Source organism: Phyllostomus hastatus, unplaced genomic scaffold, assembly GCF_019186645.2.
Source record: "Phyllostomus hastatus isolate PE091 unplaced genomic scaffold, TTU_PhHast_1.1 phas_contig_495, whole genome shotgun sequence".
In the NCBI taxonomy this organism is placed as follows: Eukaryota; Metazoa; Chordata; class Mammalia; order Chiroptera; family Phyllostomidae; genus Phyllostomus; species Phyllostomus hastatus.
The window spans coordinates 7,609,732-7,629,511 of NW_025333895.1; the positions used below are offsets into that span (position 1 = coordinate 7,609,732).

General features: G+C 64.6%; 1 protein-coding gene across 2 annotated transcripts; it reads left to right on the forward strand.

The window, feature by feature from the left end:
- The first annotated feature begins 1,043 nt into the window (after window positions 1–1,043).
- GTF3C5 (general transcription factor IIIC subunit 5) lies at window positions 1,044–17,736 on the forward strand. Of its 2 annotated transcripts, XM_045846374.1 has the most exons (12): window positions 1,044–1,492; window positions 3,757–3,976; window positions 5,274–5,472; window positions 10,637–10,832; window positions 11,927–12,031; window positions 12,113–12,295; window positions 12,945–13,059; window positions 13,526–13,606; window positions 13,828–13,925; window positions 14,081–14,163; window positions 14,737–14,879; window positions 15,579–17,736. In XM_045846374.1, exons 1-12 carry the CDS (start codon window positions 1,340–1,342, stop codon window positions 15,755–15,757), a joined length of 1,755 nt encoding a protein of 584 aa, XP_045702330.1. In that variant the 5' UTR covers window positions 1,044–1,339; the 3' UTR covers window positions 15,758–17,736. The 2 variants fall into 2 exon arrangements, with proteins under 2 accessions (XP_045702330.1, XP_045702331.1); XM_045846375.1 differs by lacking the exon at window positions 12,113–12,295 and having other exon boundaries at window positions 1,047–1,492.
- The last annotated feature ends 2,044 nt before the right edge of the window (window positions 17,737–19,780 follow it).

Genomic DNA, 19,780 nt, shown 5'->3' on the forward strand with positions numbered 1-19,780 from the left:
TGGGCCACACCAGTCAGGGCTTCGTTCCCTCCAGTTTCGTCTTCTACAACTTTTCAAGGAGGAAACGTCCGAGCCTGTAGAGAATTCTTATAAAATTTGAGCCAAACTGACCATTAGCAGGGAGCAAGATCTCAAATGTTCCAGAGAGTGACAGACACGCCATTTCTTTTATGCATTTGGAATTAAGGAGGAAATTTAAGGAAAATTACATGAGGGTGTGCGAAAGCAAGGTGGGGACTGGTACAGGATAATTAACAAGATGATGTGTTCCCTTCAGGGTGGTTACGCTTATTTTTCAAAGGTTTGTTAACTAGATGGGCAAAAACAACGCAAAGGACTTGCTCGAGGCAAAGATAAACCTTTTACTAAATTTATGCGCTTGGGGCGTTATTTCCACCAGGACCTGCCCATTTAGGAATTTATGACCAGATCACCCCACGCGGTTACTTTCCCTAGAACCCCTTTCTCACCCACGACTTCCTGAATGGCCCCTGTCCCAGCTTTACGGTTCCCCACACAGCTGCTTATGTAACGCTTCTCTCGGAGGATGGATTCTGAGTATACGGAGCGCACTATCGGCGCTTAAAAACTGCCTAAGGGATGAAGGACTGACGCGGGCACCGGCGAGCATTCAAAGTGCAATTCCCTCGAGCTCGCTATTTTCAGATAGACCTCCCCACGTGGCTCCAGGCGCTGCTAGAAACCCGCCCTGGGGCAGCGCAGGCTGCAAGGGGTCGTGGTGGCCCCAGCCTCCAGGACACCTCTCAACAGACTCCGCGTCCCGGAAATCAAATGGTTGCAGCGACCTTCCCTAAGAACGTGAGCCGGAAGTCTGTTTCTACTCGTCCCGAGTCGTCATTGGGTGGAACCAAGGGAGGGGCGGAGACTCGGCCTAGTTCTGCTTTTTTATTGGCTAAAACTATGAGCTGGGAGGAGGGGTGGAACCTGGCTCCCACCTGACTGCTCATTGGCTAAAATCTCGGCTCGGCCTTCGGGTCCTCATTGGCCTAAGCCGAGAGCTGGGCGGTGTCCTACTATCTCACGGGTCCCCCGCTGGTAAGTGGAAGAGACAGGCCCTTGCCCCGCCCCTCCGGCAAGCCCCTCCATTTTAAAAACACAGTGTTGAGAACAGAGTGGTAGTTTACCCCGAAGCGGGGGGGAGGGCCTTCGCTTGGGCATTTGCTCCTTGAGTCCTCGGCGACTCGCTGAGCACAGGAATAGAGAGAGAGACTAGAGCGGTGAGGGAGGCTGGAACGAATCCTCCGCGGAACCACCGAAGCGAGGCCTCTGGGAGCACGTGGAGGAACGGACCGCGGCGGGTCGGGCCAGACTCTCGGGAATGGCGGCGGGGGCGGCCAACGCGGGGCCGGGGGTGGCCATCCCCGTGGATCTGCAGCGCGAGCGGCGCATGGTGTGTGTGGAGTACCCGGGCCTGGTGCGCGACGTGTCCAAGATGCTGCAGACCCTGGGCGGCGAGGAAGGCGTCTCTCGGGTAAGTCTCTGGAACCATCGGGGAGCGACGGAACTGTGGTACCCAGGCCGGAGGGGGGCGGGGCAAGTGTGGTTTCCTTGACGACGAAGCTTTAGGCGGGCTCTGGTGCGGTTAGTGGGCGGGGCTTTTCTTGGGAGAGCGAGGGGAATGGGCCCTTTTTCCGCTAGAAGGAGAGAGGGAAGGGGGTGACCTTTCCATCCCGTCCTCGGGCGGACGCGTGAGCGCAGCTCACCTGCACTCCTGCAGGGTGTGCTAGGCTGCCACGTCCTCTTTCCACAGTAGGAAGCAGAGGCAGGCCGAGATTAAGAACCATTGACCGACGTGAGAGGGGACGGAGTGCTTTGTTGTTAGGGTTAAAGGAAGTAACAGTTAACGACTTTTCTGTAGCAGGCATTAGGGTCCTCATTAGAACCCTGCCAGGCGGGGACTGTCATTGTCCTCATTTTTGTTAACTCTTTTTAAAAGGTTTTATTTATTTTTAGAGAGAGGGGAGGGAGCAAGAGAGGAAGAGAGGGAGAGAAACATCCCTCTGCACTGGTTGCCCCTCGCACACTCCCAACTGAGGACCTGCCCTGCAACCCACACACGTGCCCTGGCCAGGAATCTAACCCGCGACCTTGCAGCTCCTAGACTGATGCTCATTCCACTGAGACACACCAGCCGGGGCTGTCCACATTTTACAAGGCAACTGAGGCAACTTGTTCCAGGTCACCCCAGAAATAGGGCAGCTGGGATGAATTCTTTCCTTGTGCCAGGCTCTGCATACGTGCTTCCCGCGCTCCAGAGCTTGAAATGTCTCTTCTGTAGAGAGGCCTTCACCGACAGCCCCAACGCTGGCCTCTAAGCAGTGAATCTCTGCCTCGGCAAACTCTTGATTCCCATAAGAACTTATATTTTAGGGGGCTTATGGTCTCTCTTGGCCCCTTGTCTCGCTGGCTCACCGCTGTAGCCCTAACGTCCGTAAGGGTGCCTGCTCCCAAAATACTTGTCAGATGCGTGACTGAGGCTTCACAACGAGCCCGGGAGCTAGGTACAGCTATCACCCCCACTCCTCGGGTAAAGGTTGGGTCAAGCAAGCTCCTGCATGGTGCAGTGGGGATTTGAACTCACGCATGCCTCCTCTCTGAAGTCTGACCTCTTAACGGCTGCTTCCTCGTCCTGTGTGAATACTGAGAAACCTCCAGCCTGTCCCTGAGCACAGGACGCTAGCGGAGGCCCGCCGGTCGCCTTTTTGTGCTTCTATCCTGACTCACCTGCCATACGCCGGCACTGACAGGGCCGCTACTCCCACCGACCCCAACTTTCTGTACCAGACTGTCAGCCAGTGGGAGCCTTTGGGGAAGAGGCTGCTTATTCGTTCATTCTTTTGTGTTTCTTGAGGACCTGCCCTGTGCCAGGCCCCTGACTGGGGCCAGGCCGGTCCCAGCCCAGCAGCCTCAGACCCCTGCATCTTGGAGAAGAGATTCCGGAGGGGCAGGGTTCCTTTTACCTTTCTTCTTTCCCTGGGTGTTTCCTGGGCACCTCCTAAGGGCCACACCCTGCCCCCGGGAGCCAGCACTCTGGGAGGGAGACGGTCTGGGCCCACTGAGTGTTGCTGGTGCTTCCGTGTGCACACGGCTGACACCCCCTTGGGCGAGCACTCGAGTGCAGGTGGCACGTGCTGAGTGTCTGCCGTGAGCCAGGTACCGGGCTAAGCGCAGCACATGTATGTTCATTTAATCCTCGTAACGCTCCTGTCAGTAGGTGCCCTTACGGTGCTCGTTTTAAGGAGAGGGAACCCAGGCTTGCACGGGACAGGCAGCAGCCAGGCAGAGCCAGCATGCTTAGTCCAGCGATGGGCTTAGTCCCTTTTGGACCCAGAACATTTGCACGTGATCCCGAGACCCTGGCGTGGGCAGTCAGTTCCCCGAGTGGGGCAAGTCGCCTCAGTCACGTCCCCCGTAGACTCCGGCGACAATTCCTCCTCGAAGGGCCGCCAGAAGAGCCTCGTGATTCCCGGCACTGACCAGGGCCCTTGCTGATGCCGGCTTTGCTTAATGGGTAGTTTCTGCCTCCAGCCCCACAGCCCTGAGAAGGAGGGGACGATCCCCGTTTTCTCTGCCAGATAAAACCTGACACGCCGGGGTAGGAGCAGTGAGTCTTCAGGGGGCTGAGAGCTCAGCAGGAGACGGGCTTCCGGGGTCAGCAGCAGGCTTCTGTCGAGGGCGGCGCCGTCCCTGCGGCTGCTGAGCTGGCCGCTCTTGGTCCCCTTGGCCTCGCCACAGATCTACGCAGACCCCACCAAGCGGCTGGAGCTGTACTTCCGGCCCAAGGACCCCTACTGCCACCCCGTGTGTGCCAACCGCTTCGGTACCAGCAGCCTGCTGCTCCGGGTCAGGAGGAAGGCCAGGCGGCAGGAGGGGGTGCCGGGGCCTGAGGCCCACCCCGCGGTCACGTTCGACGTGGAGACTGTTGGCATCGTCTCCACCGTTTACAAATTCCAAGGTAACCACAAAATGCGTTCTTCCCCCCCCCGCCAGGTTCTTTGGGGCCTGTGTCCCCACGTCCTCCAGGACCCTGTGGGCCAGCCACACGGTGAAGTGCGCCAGGGGGGCACAGGCGTGGGGGGCTGGAGGTGAGGGAGCCACTTTCTCCAGCCGACAGCTCCCTGCAGACCACCCACAGTTTTGCACCCTTCACAGAAGCTAGGGTTCCGTGAGAGGTGTCCTCACGTTTAAAGTTCTTTCGTGGGGCCAAGAAGAACCGGGCAGCAGCCCCTGGTTCTCAGCCCCCGGCGCTGGGGAGCCTCTTCTCCGTCTTCACTGCTGCTAGTGTTGCCTTCCCAGATCACCTCTTCCCCTGGGACCTTCTGTTTCTTGAGTTCTTAGCCAACTGGATGTCTCTGGGGGGGGTCCTCAGTCAAGTTCGCTTCTCACAGGGAGCCCTGCGAGCAGGCTGTGAGGTGGGTTGCGGCAGAGTGGGGTCAGGGGACAGCGAGAAAGGACACGGCCTCCCTGAGTTTCTCCGGGCAGGTCGCTGGGCCTCCCCCACCTCCGTCTCCGAGTCCGGTCGGCGGGGCCCTGAGGTCTTAGGCACTGGTGAAGATCCGGGGAGATGATGCCCGCTGTGGGGCGGCCCACCACGTGGGGGGCGCTCAGAAACGCCTGTTGCAGCTGCGGTTCTCAGAATCCGAACAGACTGAGAGTGAGGAAGTCGGAGGGGATGGAAAGAGAAAAGAGACGAAACAGGACCCGGGCCCAGGGTTGGGCATTGAACTGTCAGTCATCCTGGTGGGTGTGGCATTCACCGAGCACTCTGCCCTTGCCAGGCCTGGCTTCCGGGGGTTCATCCCCGTCTCTCTCGGAGCCAGCTCGTCGCTGTCAGCGTGCGTCCCAGGCCGGGGGCCCCTGCCTCGCCTGGGGGCAGTCGGAAGCACAGCCTCTCAGAGTCTGCCTCTGACAAGACCCTGGGCGAGTCGCGCGCACCTTACCTTTTCTGGAGCGCTGACGCAGACTCGACTGTCACGTGTGACGTGACCCTCCCTGAGCCCCAAATACTCCTTATCCAAGTGACCTGCAGGGTGTGGAGCCGACCTCTCGGAAGCATTTCAAAGGGTGCAGTTTCTGCTCCGGCCACCAGGGCCCGACAGCCGCCCCCCCAGGCTGCTGCAGCACCTTCCCAAGAAGACACGGGCGTGGGGGCATGGGGGCATGGCGGCGTGGCAGCGGCCCCGTCCTCCACAGGGGTAGTGCGGGGAGCCGTCCCTGGCGGCGGCGGCGGCCATCTGTTTGCCTCTCCGCAGGAATGTCGGACTTCCAGTATCTGGCTGTGCACACGGAGGAGGGCGGCAGGCACATGTCGATGTACGACCGGGTGCTCATGCTCCGGCCGGAGAAGGAGGCCTTCTTCCATCAGGAGCTACCGCTCTACATCCCCCCGCCCATCTTCTCGCGGCTGGACACCCCGGCGGACTACTTCTACCGGCCCGAGACGCACCACCGGTGAGCCCCGCCCCCGCCGCGGCACGGGCGCCGCGGGGGCCCTGTGGTCCGAGGCTGGCCTTTGGCCTGTGGGACCTCAGCCGCTCACCTCCAGGCGGGGAAGTGAGTGCCCGTCCATCAGGGGCGTGAGGGTTGCACTTCCAGTGCTGGGGAAGCCCTGGCCGGTGCGGCTCGGCGTCTGCGCAGAACCCAAAGGTTGCCGGGCGGTTGCCGGTGCTTTCCTGGCGTGGGTTCGGTCCCGGCCCTGGTGTGTGCGAAAATGTTTCTCTCCCACATCCGTGAGTCTGTTCCTCTCCCTCCCTCCCTTCCCCTCTCTCTGAAATCGACGAGCACGTCCTCGGGCGAGGGTCAGGGAAAGGACAAAAGCTCGGGGAGTCTCCGCTCACGGCCGAGTGCGGAGAAAGCCCTTGGCGAGCGGAGGCCTGTGTGCTCCTGAGGCCCCCTGAGAAATCCCACCCGTGAGCCCAGCCCTTGTCCGCCACTGCCGCCCCTCCAGGCCTCCCTGTGCCCACCCCTGCGGGTGACTTCCCGGCCCGTCTCCCTCTGCCACACTCCCCGCCGCTCGCCCAGCTGTGTGCCGTCACCCCGGTCGTGGCCATGACCTTGCTTGCCGTGCCCTCGGTCTGGTCCGTCTGCTCGCGAGGACAGGCCCCCGAGCACAGGGCTGCGTGTGTCTTCACTCGGGGAGGCCCTGAGCCGAGAGGCGGAGGAACCAGACAGACGCGTGTCGCAGTCCGGGTCGCAGCCTGTCCCCCAGCCCCGCCCCCACACGCGCCCGGCAAGACCGTGTGCGGGTGCTGGGTGTGCGTCCGTCGGACGAGTCCTTCCGTTGGGGGCCGTCCTGACCGTCGGTGAGGGGAGCCCCGGGGTCACGGGCGCCGCAGGCCTGGGCCAGTCAGAGGTGGCTTTGAGGTGCATTCTAACCACCCCCCCCACCCCGCCCCATGACAGGAAGGAGGGGGTTTCCTTTGCATAAAAGCCACGGGGGCATAGTGTAGAAAACAGGACAACCCGGGTCCAAAAATGCCGGTTCCGGAGCAACAACACGACCGCTGCTCGGGCAGCGCCTCGGCGTCTCTGCGAGAGGCCCTGTACGTGTTGGCCTGCGGGGATGCGGGGATGCAGGGCCTGGGGCTGGCCTGGGGCACACAGCCGGCCCGGGACCCCCGACATTCTGACCCCTGGGCCTTGGTGTCCGTATTTTTGCATGCTTCAGCTTTTAATATTTTTTATTTTTTAAAGGTCTTATTTATTTATTTTTAGACAGAGGGGAAGGGAGAGAGGGAGAGAAACATCCATGTGTGGTTGCCTCTCATGCGCCCCCTACTGGGGAACCTGGCCCACAGCCCAGGCACGTGCCCTGGCTGGGAATCGAACCAGTGACTCTTTGGTTCTCAGGCTGACACTCAATCCATTGAAACACACCAGCCAGGGCAGAATTTTTTAAATGTCTCAATTTTAGTATAAGCTCCCTGAAGGGAGCGATTTGGTTTGTGTCCTCTGTCGTTCGTAACCCTGGTGTCTAGCGCGGCCAGGCGCGGGAGAGCCCTCTGCAGATGTGTGTGAGCCTGTGAAGGAAGCTGTGCGGCAGCCAGATCAGGGAAGACAGGTGTGCAGGAGGGAACAGGCAGTTTGCGAGGCGGCCCATAGGGGGTGGTGTTGGTTAAAGGATCATTCGTAGCATGTTTTAAGCCTCCAAAAACATGGAGGGTTTCAGCACCTGCTGACTTGGTAGCTGAAGGTCACCGCCCCTCTGGCCGGCTGGGGACTGCCAGCTGTGCCCAAGGCCACAGCCCCCGCGCCTCCAGAGGCAGCTGCACTGGTGATACGGGGCCCTGCGGACCCAGCCCCAGTCCCCACAGCCCCTGGAGGCCTTGCTGGCCCTGTACTGCCGAGGGCGAATCAGGCTGCCGCCTTTGGACTTGAAGACCCGTCCCCAAAAGTGTGCCCCTCGAGACGCAGAGAAACAGACCCCCCCCCCACACACACACACACTGAAGGGCCACCAAGCATGAGGCCGACTTCTGTGGTGAGCAGTGTGGCAGAATCTACGACGATTCCAGATGTCCTCTTCCTGCTCACCGAGCAGCCCCACCTGCAGCAGCGGGCCCCCCAGTGACTCTCACCCGAGAGCTGGGGGGTGCAGCCCCCAGGGTGTTTGCTGGCTGACTGTCAGCGCAGCAAGATCGGGCAGCCCATGGGGCGGGTGTGGGGGGCCCGAGGGGTCTCCCAGCAGCTCCGTCTGCAAGGGCGACAGTAGGTGCCACCCTGCGTCCTGGGGGATCGGTGACTGTGGATCGTCGGAGCACTCACCACAGCAGCCCGTGCCTGGCAGAGTTTGCTCAAACGAACGAGTCGGCCATCGGCCGCTCAGGAGGGGCGTGGGCAGTGAGATTACAGCCTGCCGATGCCGGGGGACGCCGTGCAGCCTCTAAGGGAGCGGGCTGGCGGACCGACGTGGGGCCCGTCCAGGGCACCTGGCTCTGTGAGGAAGGCGGGGTGCAGAGCGGATTCTGTGGTACAGAATCAACGGGGGTGACACCAGGAGCCTGGAGAAACCTGGAAGGTCGGGCCTCCGACAGTGATCTCTGGGTGGGAACTTCCTCTCGCCTCACTAAACACGGCCTCGCACAAGCGGGGACCACCCGGTGCGGCCCCGCACGGCCCGGAGCCTGGCGGCGGGGAGATCAGGACTGGGGAGCCTCCGGGCTGGGCCAGGGGGCTGGGGACGCGGGTGACTGCTGAGTGTCCAGATGCAGGCGAGACAGGAGAGGAAAGGGGATGGGTCTAGATGGGCGGGGGTGGGGGGTGGGGGGTGGGGGGGCTCTGGGAGGGGCTGGCGTTTGAAACAGACTGGAGCGCGGGCAGGCGGGGACCCAGGAGAATGTGCCGGACCAGGGGACTGACTTGGCAGAGAATGGAGGGTGGCAGCCGGCAACCCCAGAGCAGGGCAGAGGGAGGGAGGGGCGGGGGCCTCACCGGTCGGGGGGGAGGGGCCTGGGTTTGTCCCGAGGGGAAGGTGCCTTGTTCTCCATCTCGAAGAAGGTGAGTAGTGGGGAGCCCAGGCGTACCCGAACTGGGGAGCAGCGTCGGCCTGAGCCCCTGCACCCTGCAGCAGCAGCAGCAGCTCCGGCCGCTGGCCGCCCTCCGAGGCTCGCTCTAGCTCCCCCCCACCCCCCACCCCAGGGCACGGAGTGTGTCGGGGCCTGTCTCTGACGAGGAAGGACTCGTCTTTAAAAACGCGACTGCAATCCCGTCGTCCTAGCAGGCAAACCTGACGCCCTCCCTTACCCGGTCTTGTTCCGGTTCCCCAGTTGTCCCAGCGGTGACTCGAGAGCCCGACGGGCCCCGCGGCGTGGCTGTGACGGACGTCTCAGGCTGCCGATCGCACGGTGCCACCCCAGCCCCCTCTGGCTGCAGGAGGGCGTCCTGCGGGTTCAGAGAACAGGATGTCACGGGGACGTGTGACCAGAATCAGGCCCCGGCCGCTCCCGCTGAAACCCTCGCACGTGGGGGGCTGTTCCTGTGTGGGTGTCAGGGTTAGTGCAGCTGGGTGTGGAGCAGAGGGTGTCAGGGTCCATTTTAAAACTTACGTGTGTCTGAGATCTCCTGGTTATTTTTGCCTCACATGCGTTTTACTCTTGCAGTCAGAGACCAAAATGTACAGGGGAAGAGAATGGGACCCCAGGGCAACACTGGCCCAGGCTCTGGTGACTTGTCACTTGTCTGCCCTTTGGGGCCAGCGGGCGGCGGTTCCCAAGCCCCTCGGAGGGGGCGAGGGAGGGGGCAGCTGCCCTCGGAGCCATGTGCTGCCCGGACTTTCCAGCGACGGAAAGAACCTGCCTTTTCTCCCAGGCCGCTGCCGCTTATCGGCTCGGCCGGCCTTCCCGGGATTACGGGACGGGGAGGCCGGTGGCCAGACGGGGCCCTCCCCTCGAGGAAGCCGGAGTGCGGGGAGCGGCTCTGGCCCTGCCGAGAGCTGCGTTCTGTCACGGGGGTATCGCCCGGGGTTTCGGGAGGTGGCCTTGGAGCCAGGACACTGGCTCGGCTGCTCCGGGGGGCTTGTGCCGGGATCACGGTTTTTAAAAAAGGGCCCGGACTTGTTCCTGTGTCCGTAGTTCTGTTCCCAGCGTCAGGATCACTCCGTTGTTCTGCATGAACGTGCAGGTGGCAGGCACTCATGCAGAAAAATTGAGGTAAAACGGAAACATTTAGAAAGTAGCAGTCACCTCAGTGCAGTTGTGACGTCCAGGACGCACTGTTTTAGAACGCACTTTGGAAATGCTTCAGTGAGTCCGGGGCGCGGGGCGGGCGAGGTGGCGTTCGTTAGCCGTGACTGCAGTCGGTGACGCTGATGATGGGCTTGCTCGGGGGTCCTGCATGCCGTCCTCCCTGCCTTCACGTGGAGTGGACGCTCCTGACACCCGGCCTTAAAGAGGTGACACCTGGGCACCTTGGGACGCGCCTGCCTGGGCGCGCTCTGTCCGACACACAGAGACCCGTGTACCCGGTGCAGGGACCTGGCCTTTCACCTCTGCTCCGGGACGAGGCCACTCGGTCGTCGCCAGCGTTCCTGCTCCTGGGTGTCGTCCGGGTGTTTCCAGGCCAGACTGCGCTGTGACAAGGTGGCCAGGCTCCCCGGTGGGCGTCCCAGCCCCGAGCCTCGGCCTCGGTCACCTCGCAGGAAAGCGGTTCCCTCCTCGTCGGTGGTTTCGGGGTGAATGATGAGCTGGGCGGGGGGTTCGGTGGGTAGAGCCGCTGTCTGCCAGCAGGTCCACACGCCCCGTGTGGCGGGTGCTGATGGTCTCACAGGTCCCGCCCGCGGGCGTGTAGGTGGTCCCCAGTCTTCCTCTGGCCGGTGGGCACGTGCGTGAGTCAGTGCAGTCAGGAGGCCACCAGCCCCGTGACAGGAGCCCTCCCCAACACCTCGGCCTCCGGGACCTCTGGGCCTTGCCAGGCTGCAGAGCTGCAGGCCGGAGCCCGGTCCCCCTGGCGGTCAGCCTGAGAACAGACCCCCTCTCCAGCAGCCGGCTCTAAGACCTCCTTCCTCACCCAGGCTCCAGGGAAAAGCACAAAACCACGGGCTGCCGGAGCCACTGGCCGGGCGCCTGGGCCAGGGGTCCTCCTCAGTGCTGCGGCCCTCACCGGCCCTCTCTGTCCCCAGGGAAGGCTACAACAACCCCCCGGTCACAGGCGAGAACCTCATCGGCCTGAGCAGGGCCCGGCGCCTGCACAACGCCGTCTTCGTCAACTTCGAGGACGACGAGGTGCCCGTGCAGCCGCTGGAGCCCGCCGTGCAGACGTGGCGGCGGCTCTGCACCAACCCCGTGGACCAGAAGGTGGAGGAGGAGCTGAGGGAGGTGAGCGCCGCCCCCCCCACACCCCCTGCACGGCCCACCTGCCCCGCCCACCTCCCGGAGACCCAGCGGGGCTCGTCCTCCTCTTGGTCCGTGCGGTGGGCTGTGCTGGCTCGTCTTAACCTGGCGCTCAGCCCACGGGGAGTTCTCTCTCGTCCCCGACGTCGTGTCTGTAAGTGTGCCGGTGCCGGCGCAGGCCCGAGTCCGCAGAGCAGACACGGCTCGGACTCCCTGGGGCCCTTTGGGAGGCGGGCGCTGTCGGAGTGGGGCCCCGGGGCCCCGCGGGCTGGCCTTTCTCCCTCAGTGCCTCGCTCCGTGCCCGCTGCCCCGCCTGCGCGTGCAGCGCCCTGCTGGCGTCCGAGCACCGGCCTGCCCTGGGGCGGGAGTGGCCTTCCGCCTGGCCCTCCGGCCGGTGGGCCCCGGGCAGGCGCAGGCCGGGGCCACATCTCTGCTCCCTCAGGTGCACCTCTTGTCCAAGTGACTGTCCCTTGTGGGGGGTACTCTTAAAGGGACTGTGTGGACACCTTGTGCTTGCAGCAGTCACTGGGCAGGGACGTGGGGGCCAGCCGTCCGAGGCTTCTCGTCCTCTGGACACGGCCCACGGCTGACCTGGCTCGGGGCCCTTCCTGTCCCGGCCCTCCACGCTGCACCACACTGGCCTTCCGCCATCCTCCCTGGGCCAGGCCATCCGTCCCTTCAGCCTTCCTGGTGTCCCCTGTCAGGGGCTGCCCTCCAGCTTGGGGCTAGCCGGAGCTCTGGCTCGTCCCCCTCCTGGCCCTGCTCTGACCCTTTCAGTCACTTGCCTCCCCTGCCGGCCTATGAGCTGCGCGGGGCGGTGACTCTGTCCCTCATGGTCAGCCAGGACTCCTGGGCCTGCAGCCACACTGGATGCGGGCCGGGCGCGCAGCCCCTCTGCCGAGTGTGGGCCTGGTGCCGTGCGCTGCTCCTGGGCTGGCTCTTCCGGTGCGGCCGCCACACTCCTCCGGCCCCTTTCCGGGAGGGCCCTCTGGGGGCCGGGCCGCGCTGGGCCCCGGGGCCCCGGGGCTGGGGTGCTGCCTGTGCTCCCCTCAGCCTCTGTCTGACGCCCCCCCCCCCAGCTGTTCGCCGTCCGTCCCGTCTGGTCCCGCAACGCCGTCAGGGCCAAAGTCAGCGTCCACCCCGACAAGCTCAAGGTCTTGCTGCCCTTCATGGCCTATTACATGGTGAGTGTCCGCCCCGCGCCCTCCTGGGTTCCCGGCGGGGCGCCCACCAGGGTCGTGCTGATCCCCGATGTGACCTCCCAGAGCTGCGGCACGAGCGGGCGGCCCGGCCCAGGTACCCCCGAAACGGGTGCCACCACTCCTGGGGAGCCTGACCAGCCGTGGGGCGCAAGTTCAGGAGGAGGGAGTCGCCCCGCAGCTTCCGCACGAAGGGGTGCGCGTCTCTCAGTGACCTCGTACGAGAGCTCTCTGAGGGCCGGGTGCTGGGTGAGTGCTGTGTGTGCCTCCCGCCCTTTACCCTCCCCGGGGCGACCCATGTGCCGCAGCTGCACAGTCAGCGAGCGGCAGAGCCGCCTGGGGCCCGTCCCCGGCCTGTCCGCCTGCAGACCCCTAACCACGGTGCGTGGGCCCCGACTCCTCCTTCCCGTGGGGAGTGGGGCTCCCTGAGGAGGTCCGCCGTGCCCTGGGTCCAGGGGTGTCGTCACTGAGGCTCCCGCGGGAGCCGGGGGGAAGGGATCCTGCCTGCCAGGGTGGCCACGCAGAGCGTGGCAGAGGCCAGCACGGGACGTGGCCGAGGCGGCGATGACGGGGGGGGGCACCAGTGGGGGGGTCCCCAGAGAGTCGCCGTCTGCCGTCGGCATGGGCTTTGGAGGCGCGGGGGCCTCAGAGGGCCGCTGGGGACAGCGGCGACCCTCGCCAGGCGCTCGCCGAGTGCCCGGCAGAGGCTCGGGCTCCGGGACCCCCGCGCCCTCCAGTCCGCACGGAAACTGGCGGGGGGGCTCCTGTCGCCTCCCTCCCACAGGTGACCGAGCGACCTGCCCGAGGGGCAGCCCCGTGGAGAGCTGGGGTGGGGCTCCACAGCCGGGTCCCCCGCTCGGGCCGCGCCCACAGCCCCGCCCGCCTGTCCTGTCTCCAGATCACGGGCCCCTGGAGAAGCCTGTGGATTCGGTTTGGGTACGACCCGCGGAAACACCCGGAGGCCAAGATCTACCAGGTCCTTGATTTCCGGATCCGCTGTGGAGTGAAACACGGTAAGAGTCACCAACACTTGTCCTTCTCCGTCTGTCCTCCTGTCCTGGGACTTGCCTTGGCCGTGAGCTCGCGTCCACGCAGAGAGGGTGAGGGCCCTTCCCCGCGGTGAGGGCCGAGGTGAGGTGGACAGGAGGACCCGCGCCGAGTCCCGGCTCCACGGCTGACCCGCCTGTTTCGGAGCCCCAGTCCCTCGTCCACTCGGTGACCCCGTCTTTGTGGCTGCTGTGCCACTGGCCCTGCATCGGGCACGTGTCAGTCCCCCGGCCCGCAGCGAGCCCCTGCCCGCAGAGCGCCAGCACGTGGCCCTGCGAGGCGGGCGCTGGAACGCGGCGGCACCGGCTGCCCCGGGCCCTGTCCTAGGAGCTGTCCCCAGCGAGTCCTGCTGTGCCTGTCGCAGGAGTCCAGCGCCGTGGGCCAGAGGGCCTCGGCACCACTGCGCCTGACACCCCCCACCCCCGTCTGCAGGCTACGCCCACAACGACATGCCCGTGAAAGCCAAGCGCAGCACCTACAACTACAGCCTTCCGATCACCGTCAAGAAGACGCGTGAGTGCCTGGGCCCGCTCCGCGACTTGGCCAGTCGGCCCCCACCACGCCGACCCTGAGGGTGACGGCGTCTGGCTTCTGGGGGTGGGGGGAAGGAGCTTCCCCAGGGGGACAGCCAGGGCCCCGCCAGCTGTGCTCCCCGGGAGGGATGCGGCGAACGGGCTGGGGGGGGGCAGGGGAGCCCCCTCTGTATTCCAAAGCACCGTTGTTGCCGCCGGCAGCCAGTCAGGTCGCCACCATGCAGGACCTGAAGCAGGGCCTGGGCCCGGCGGGGACGGCCGGCTTGCGGAAGTCGAACTCCAACAAGTACAAGCTCAAGGTGGGGGCCCCGGAGCCCGCGAGCGCAGCTGCCCTCCGGCGGAGAGCGGGGTGGAGGGCGGAGAGGCCCCGTGGCCCCCAGGCCGGGACTCCCCGACACCGCCGGCCCCCAGGGGAGAGCTCCCCCTGACGCGCCCCGGGCCCCCCCCTCCCCAGGACTCGGTCTACATCTTCCGGGAGAACGCCCTGCCGCCCTACCGACAGATGTTCTACCAGCTGTGCGACCTGGACGTGGGCGAGTGCGTACCCGGGGTGGGGGGGGTTGGCTGGCGGGCTGCCACGGGCCCCCGAGCTCCCTGCCAGGCCTCTGGTCCTCTAGCTGCCCTCCCAGCCTGCAGGCTCCCCGGCCTGGGCCTTTGGGGCTGCCCGGGGAGGGTCCTCTCTGCCTGGGCTCACGCGGCCCTCGGGAGCGGCTTCCGCGGTGCACCGTGGGCTGCCCCTCGGAGCAGCGGCAGTGGGGTCCCCGGCACAGAGCTGTCTGCTGCGGAGTCGTTGCCTCTCCTGCACTGCCCATGTGGGGGGGCACGACATAGTTGTCCCGCCCTTTGGCACCGACCGGAGCCCCAGAAACCTTTAACCTGGCCGTGCCTAGGGAGGTGCAAACACAGCTCGGAGCCTGGTGAAAGCGGGGACTCACCAGGAAAGTGGGGGGGGGTGCCCCCTGCTCTGTGGGTGGTGTGCGGGGTGTTCTCCAGTGCCGCACCCGTCCCTCCGGTGCCGCTCAGTGCTGGTCGGGTAAGCACGGCCCCTCCGCCCCGCCGCTCCCTGGCCCGCCGCCAGGGAGCCCCTGGAACGTGGTGCCCGGTCCCCAGGCTGCAGAAAATCATCCACCGCAACGACGGGGCCGAGGAGACCTGCACGGAGCGGGACGGGTGGTGCCTCCCCAAGACCAGCGACGACCTGCGCAACGCCATGTCCCTGCTCATCCGGCAGACCATCCGTGCCCAGAGGCCCGGTGAGTGGCACGCGGGTGGGGGCGGAGCCAGGCCCCCAGTGGGCCTGACCTCGAGGATCGCGCCGTGGTGGCTCCTCTGGTCCCTGGCGCCCGTAGACGGGAGGCCGTGTGAGCCAGGACTCAGCCCCGGGCCCGCACCCCCAGGCTGCCGGCTGCCACCCAGGGCTGCCCCTTCCTACCCGGGCTCCTTTCTGCCTCTCCCGGCCGCACGTGGGTGCGGCCGCCTGCCCTCCCTGTGGGAGCAGGGGCCAGTGCTGTGGGCAGAAGGGAGCTGGGTCCTGTTGCCGGCACAGCCTGCCCGGGGGTGGGGGGTGGGGGAGGGAAGGAGTGGGAGCAGTTGCTGGGCTAGGGGTCTGTGAGGCGGAGGTGCGGGTGGGGAGGCAAGAGGGCCTCTCTGGGGGGCTCCTCCCAGGGGCCCCGTGGTGCTGGCGAGAGCAGGGGCAGCCAGTCTCATTTGGGACTCGGCCCCTCGGCCATCGCACGAGGCCGTGCACCCTTGTCCCACCCACAGAACGTCGTGGGCGCTCCCGGGGAGTCAGTGGGCCCAGGAAGCCGCCTGAGGCGGCCCAGGGGACGTGGTTTGCGAAGCTCTTTGCCCCCGCGGTCCCCGAAGCGCCTGGGCCCCAGGTTCCCAGCCCCGTCCCCAACGGCCGCCCCCGAGGGCCTGTGCTGGGACTCAGGGCCTGGCCCCCGCCCCAGCTCTCTTCTCCAGCCCAGCCAAGGCGGACGGTGCCGGGGGGAAAGAGCCGGCGACGGGCGAGTCCGGGGAGGAGGAGGAGGACGAGGACGAGGAGGACGAGGAGGAGGAAGAGGAGGACTTCAAGCCGTCGGACGGGAGCGAGAATGAGATGGAGACGGAGATGCTGGACTATGTGTGACGTGGCCGTGGGCCCCCCCTCAGGCCCACGGTCGCTGGGACGGCCCATGAGCCCCCTCTGAGGAGAGCTGGGACCCCAGTACTGGCTGCAGCCGGCCCTGGTCCTGCCTGTGACCTGCTGCTCGGGGCTGCCCCCTGCCCTGGCTGCTGGGGACATTCCCAAAGGCTGTGCCCGGCCCCCTGTCCGTGAGCCAGCCCAGGTCCGGTTGGCTGAGACCCACAAGGGCTGGAGGTGGGGATGTGCTGGGGGTGGGGGTCGGGCTTGGCCTGGGTCTGGAGACAGCAGGGGAGCCTGGCCCCTGGCCGCAGGTGGCGGGAGGCCTCCTTGGGTCTGGGTCCACCCTCTTGAGGGGCTCGGCAACGACTGGGCCCCTGGGACTGCCCTCATTGAAGACATCTCCCCGGAGACTGGGTGTTGGAGCACCTGCCGGGGGCTTGGGCTCCCGCTGCTGGGTGCCATCCGCCCTCCCATCACAGGCCCAGGGACCCCCCGGGACAGTGCTGGGACCGTCGGGAACAGGCCCAGTGGCCCCAGCCCCGTCCCCAGGGGCCCCACGGCCTCGTGTCCCTCCCTTACCGCTCCAGTGTTCTCAGAGGCTCCCGGCACTGCAGCCCGTGTCCTCCCACGGCTGCCCGAGTGCCGCTGCCACAGTGAGGGGCCCTGGGAGCCCTCCCAGGGGAGAGCAGGAGCCCGGGGCCCGCAGCGCTGGGCACCGGCCTTGCGGAGAGGCCAGCCAGCAGCCTTTCCGAAAGGCTGGCGGCCCCAGGCCCAGCGCTTCTGTCCAAGGCCTTCCTCTTCACTGTGCATCTCTGTGGGGGCTCCCCACTTCTAAGCTGTGCCCCGAACCTCAGAGGGAGAAGATGTGGGTTCTCGTCCCCACCTCCCAGGAGCCGCCGGGGCCCCTGTGCAAGCCTGAGGAGGGCGGCCCAGGGCCGGGGCCGCCCTGCACCCCCTCTGCCACCTTGTGCACAGTATGTGGTGATGGAGGAATCACCGAGTCAGAAACCTGGGAGTTGTACTTACACCCCCGTTTTGTAAAAAGCTTGTTGTTGTGGAGAACGCCGAATGGCCGCAGAAATCCTGAGTGTCGTGGGACTTCCCAGTGCGAGGCCCTGGCATCGCTGTTTTATCAGACTTGTCCCCTCTGTCCTCAGAGTTGGGGTTCCCATTCCTGTCTTCCTAGAGCTCTCTTAAGGAGAGACCCAGCCCCACAGGAGGAACCTAGCGTGCCAGGACCTACCCCACCGCACCCGACGCTCTGGCTGCCCTTCAGGTTCAAGGCCCCTTCCCAGGGACGTGGGGGCGTGGCCTTGACCCACAGATGCGGGTGTGGCCGTCAGCCGCCCTGATGTCTGCCTGGACCACCTCTTCCCCGGGCTGCAAAGCAGCGACTTCCCGTGTGGCTGGTCCCCCTGCGTCCACTGGCTGGGCTTCTGGGGAGGACTCAGCCCCCGGCACCTGCAGGTGTCCGGCTTCCCCGAAGCCACTGGGACCGGCAGAGCGGGGAAAACGCCTGCTCCCCCGGCCGCCTCTCGGAAGGAGGACTTGGCGACCCGCCGAGGGCCACTGGTGGCGGCGGATGTTGGGGGAGGCTTCTTTGTTTTTTTTAACTTTTGTAATGAACTCTTAAGTTTGTTTCGAACGATCGTGGTCACACTTTTTGATGCCCAGCCCGTCTCATCTCTGGCCGGCGGGGGGGCCCCAGGTTGCCTCCTGTGACCTTTGACACACCCTCTGGTTCTCTGCGCCTTCTTGTCCCCCGCCTGCCGATGGCCTGGGGTGCCCGGCCCCTTCGTCGGCATGGAGGTGGTGTGCAGAGACCCCAGCTGGGCCCCAGGGGGGCCTGCTGCTCCTGGGTTTTCCTTTTACTTCAGTGCTTTTGAAATCACAGAGCCAGGAAATGGGCCTTTTTTTTTTTTTTACAACAAACATAGTAAAATATGTGTTTGTACAGATAGTTTCCAATTAAAAGATAAAATGATAGGGTTTTACTTCTCAGATCTTACTTGGACAGAGTGGGGCAAAAATAGGTTTGCAGTTCACGTGGAAAAACGATACGGTAATTAAACAGTGACGCGAGAGGAAACCGTGTGCTGTGCACTCACGACGGCACGCCTACCTTCGCCGCCCGCCCCGCAGCTACGACGGGTCTTGGCCGCACCCCTGTCTCCTGGCGGCGTGGGCGGGGCCTGCGTCCCTCTGACCGCAGTGTCTGCCTCGTGGGATGGGAACAGGTGTGTTTGCCCGCACGGGATGCGCTCCAAGCTGGGGAAGGTTTTTTTAAGTATTTGCCTCAGTTCTGTGCACCATTAAATCAACACGGCGAGGGCTCTACTTTGTCCATCGTGTCCGTCCAGAACTTCATACTTCTGGCCCAATCACCCAGATTCTCTCTCAGACGTCTGGGGAACCCCTACACCCTCCAAGCATCCCATGATAGCCATGGAGTCTCCCCACAGAAAAACGTGCAAACCCACAACACACACCTGCATCCAGTTCCAGAGGCACCGTGAGCCTGTCCTTGAACTTGCTAGCAGGTCCGTGGGCCACGTGGTTCAAAAGTCCCATCACGTCCCATGGTTTTCCTCTTCACTGTCAGCCTCATGGACTAGTAAACACAAGTAAGATACAAACATGTCCCCACGTTACCTGTCGATAACCCAGAAGACAGAGGTTTCTGTGAAATCACCATGTGACCTTGAAAGACATTCGGTTTAGTTTCTGCCCTTCAGGAGCTTGAGGAACCCTCAGTTCACGTGAGTGCTCCTTTCTCCCGAGCCAGCTGGAATGCAGGTCCTCAAGGGGGTTTATAGATGAACTTGGGGGCAGTATTGGAAGTGGAAAAGCATCACGTGCATGTAACACAGACACGCCTACACGTGCACACGCCAGGTGAGGTGACCTGTCTGCCAGTATTTGTGGAGCCGGCTTTTAAGGCTGCTTTTTGCCCCGGTATTTCGTCTCAGAAGCTGCGGGCTGGACGATGCTAGTCTCTTCTGGAAGTTTCTGGGAGTGCTCACCGCATGTTTGTTGTTACCTGTTCTGTGCGGGACCCTGCGGGCTCCTTAGTGTTAAATAAGTGAGCACCTCGAATCATCAAAACACGGGGATCTGCCCCCTCCTTTCCTCCCGCAAAGAACATGGCACTGACCGTCCCCGAGCACGCGGGGCCCGTCCCCCGCACTCAGAATCACTTAGAACGGGTTCTCGGGATCCCATTGGCCAGGAAAAAAGCGCATTAGCACAGGCACTTCCTGGTTCACGGCCACACCCCTTGCACCCTCTGCAGCCCTGGCCTCACCCCTGTCCGCCTGGTTCCTGCTTCCAGTGGCGCTGGGTCGGGTGGGCAGACGGGCCCGACTTGTGTAGACCACTGTGGGTGTTGGGGACAGCCACACGCATGGCCTAGGTGCGCCTGTAGCGTTAAGGGCTCCCAGGCAGCGAGGAGGCCATCTGGACCCAGACTGAGAGGCTGTCCCCGGCTCCTGGATGCACCCCCTCGCTGGGGATGGCTCTGAGGCCAAACCCCTCCAAGGCGAGAGCCTTGGGCTTTGTCCGTGGCTGGGGTCACTCCTTAACGACCTCCTTTGGTTACCGAAGTCAGATGCACGCCCTGAGGCTCAGCTGTGGGCTCTCTCTCTCTCTCGCTGGTGGTTCACACTCTGTGCTCAGGTTTTCCCATCTCTCTGGCTCCTCTTTGTCTCTCATCTGTCTCTGTCCCTCTGTCTCTCTCCCCACCCCCACCCCCAGCTCATCTGCTATGCCCCAAGCCCTTCCTTTCTCCCCGGGAAGCCCACCAGGCTGGGCTGTGGCCCCCTCTCCTCCATGCCTGTGACCCCCGAGCCCCTTGTCCCGCCCTCTGAATGTGAGGTCTGCCCCACACCCTGAGGGCAGGGTCCCCACACCCAGCTCAGACCCAGACCGCACCCCAGGGGGCCCTGGAAACCAGGCCCAGGGACATGGGCTGCCTGTTGCAGGTCGCTCTGCCTGGTCTCAGGAAGCTGTAACTCCCCATGACATAGG

What these genes read in the sequence shown, in the direction of transcription:
- GTF3C5 (XM_045846374.1), top strand. Translation starts at nt 1,340, where the DNA reads ATGGCGGCGGGGGCGGCCAACGCGGGGCCGGGGGTGGCCATCCCCGTG. An exon ending in CTCTGAGGGCCGGGTGCTGG is followed by an intron (nt 12,296 to 12,944) that starts GTGAGTGCTGTG and finishes TCCTGTCTCCAG; the next exon opens with ATCACGGGCCCCTGGAGAAG. An exon ending in CCGCTGTGGAGTGAAACACG is followed by an intron (nt 13,060 to 13,525) that starts GTAAGAGTCACC and finishes CCCCGTCTGCAG; the next exon opens with GCTACGCCCACAACGACATG.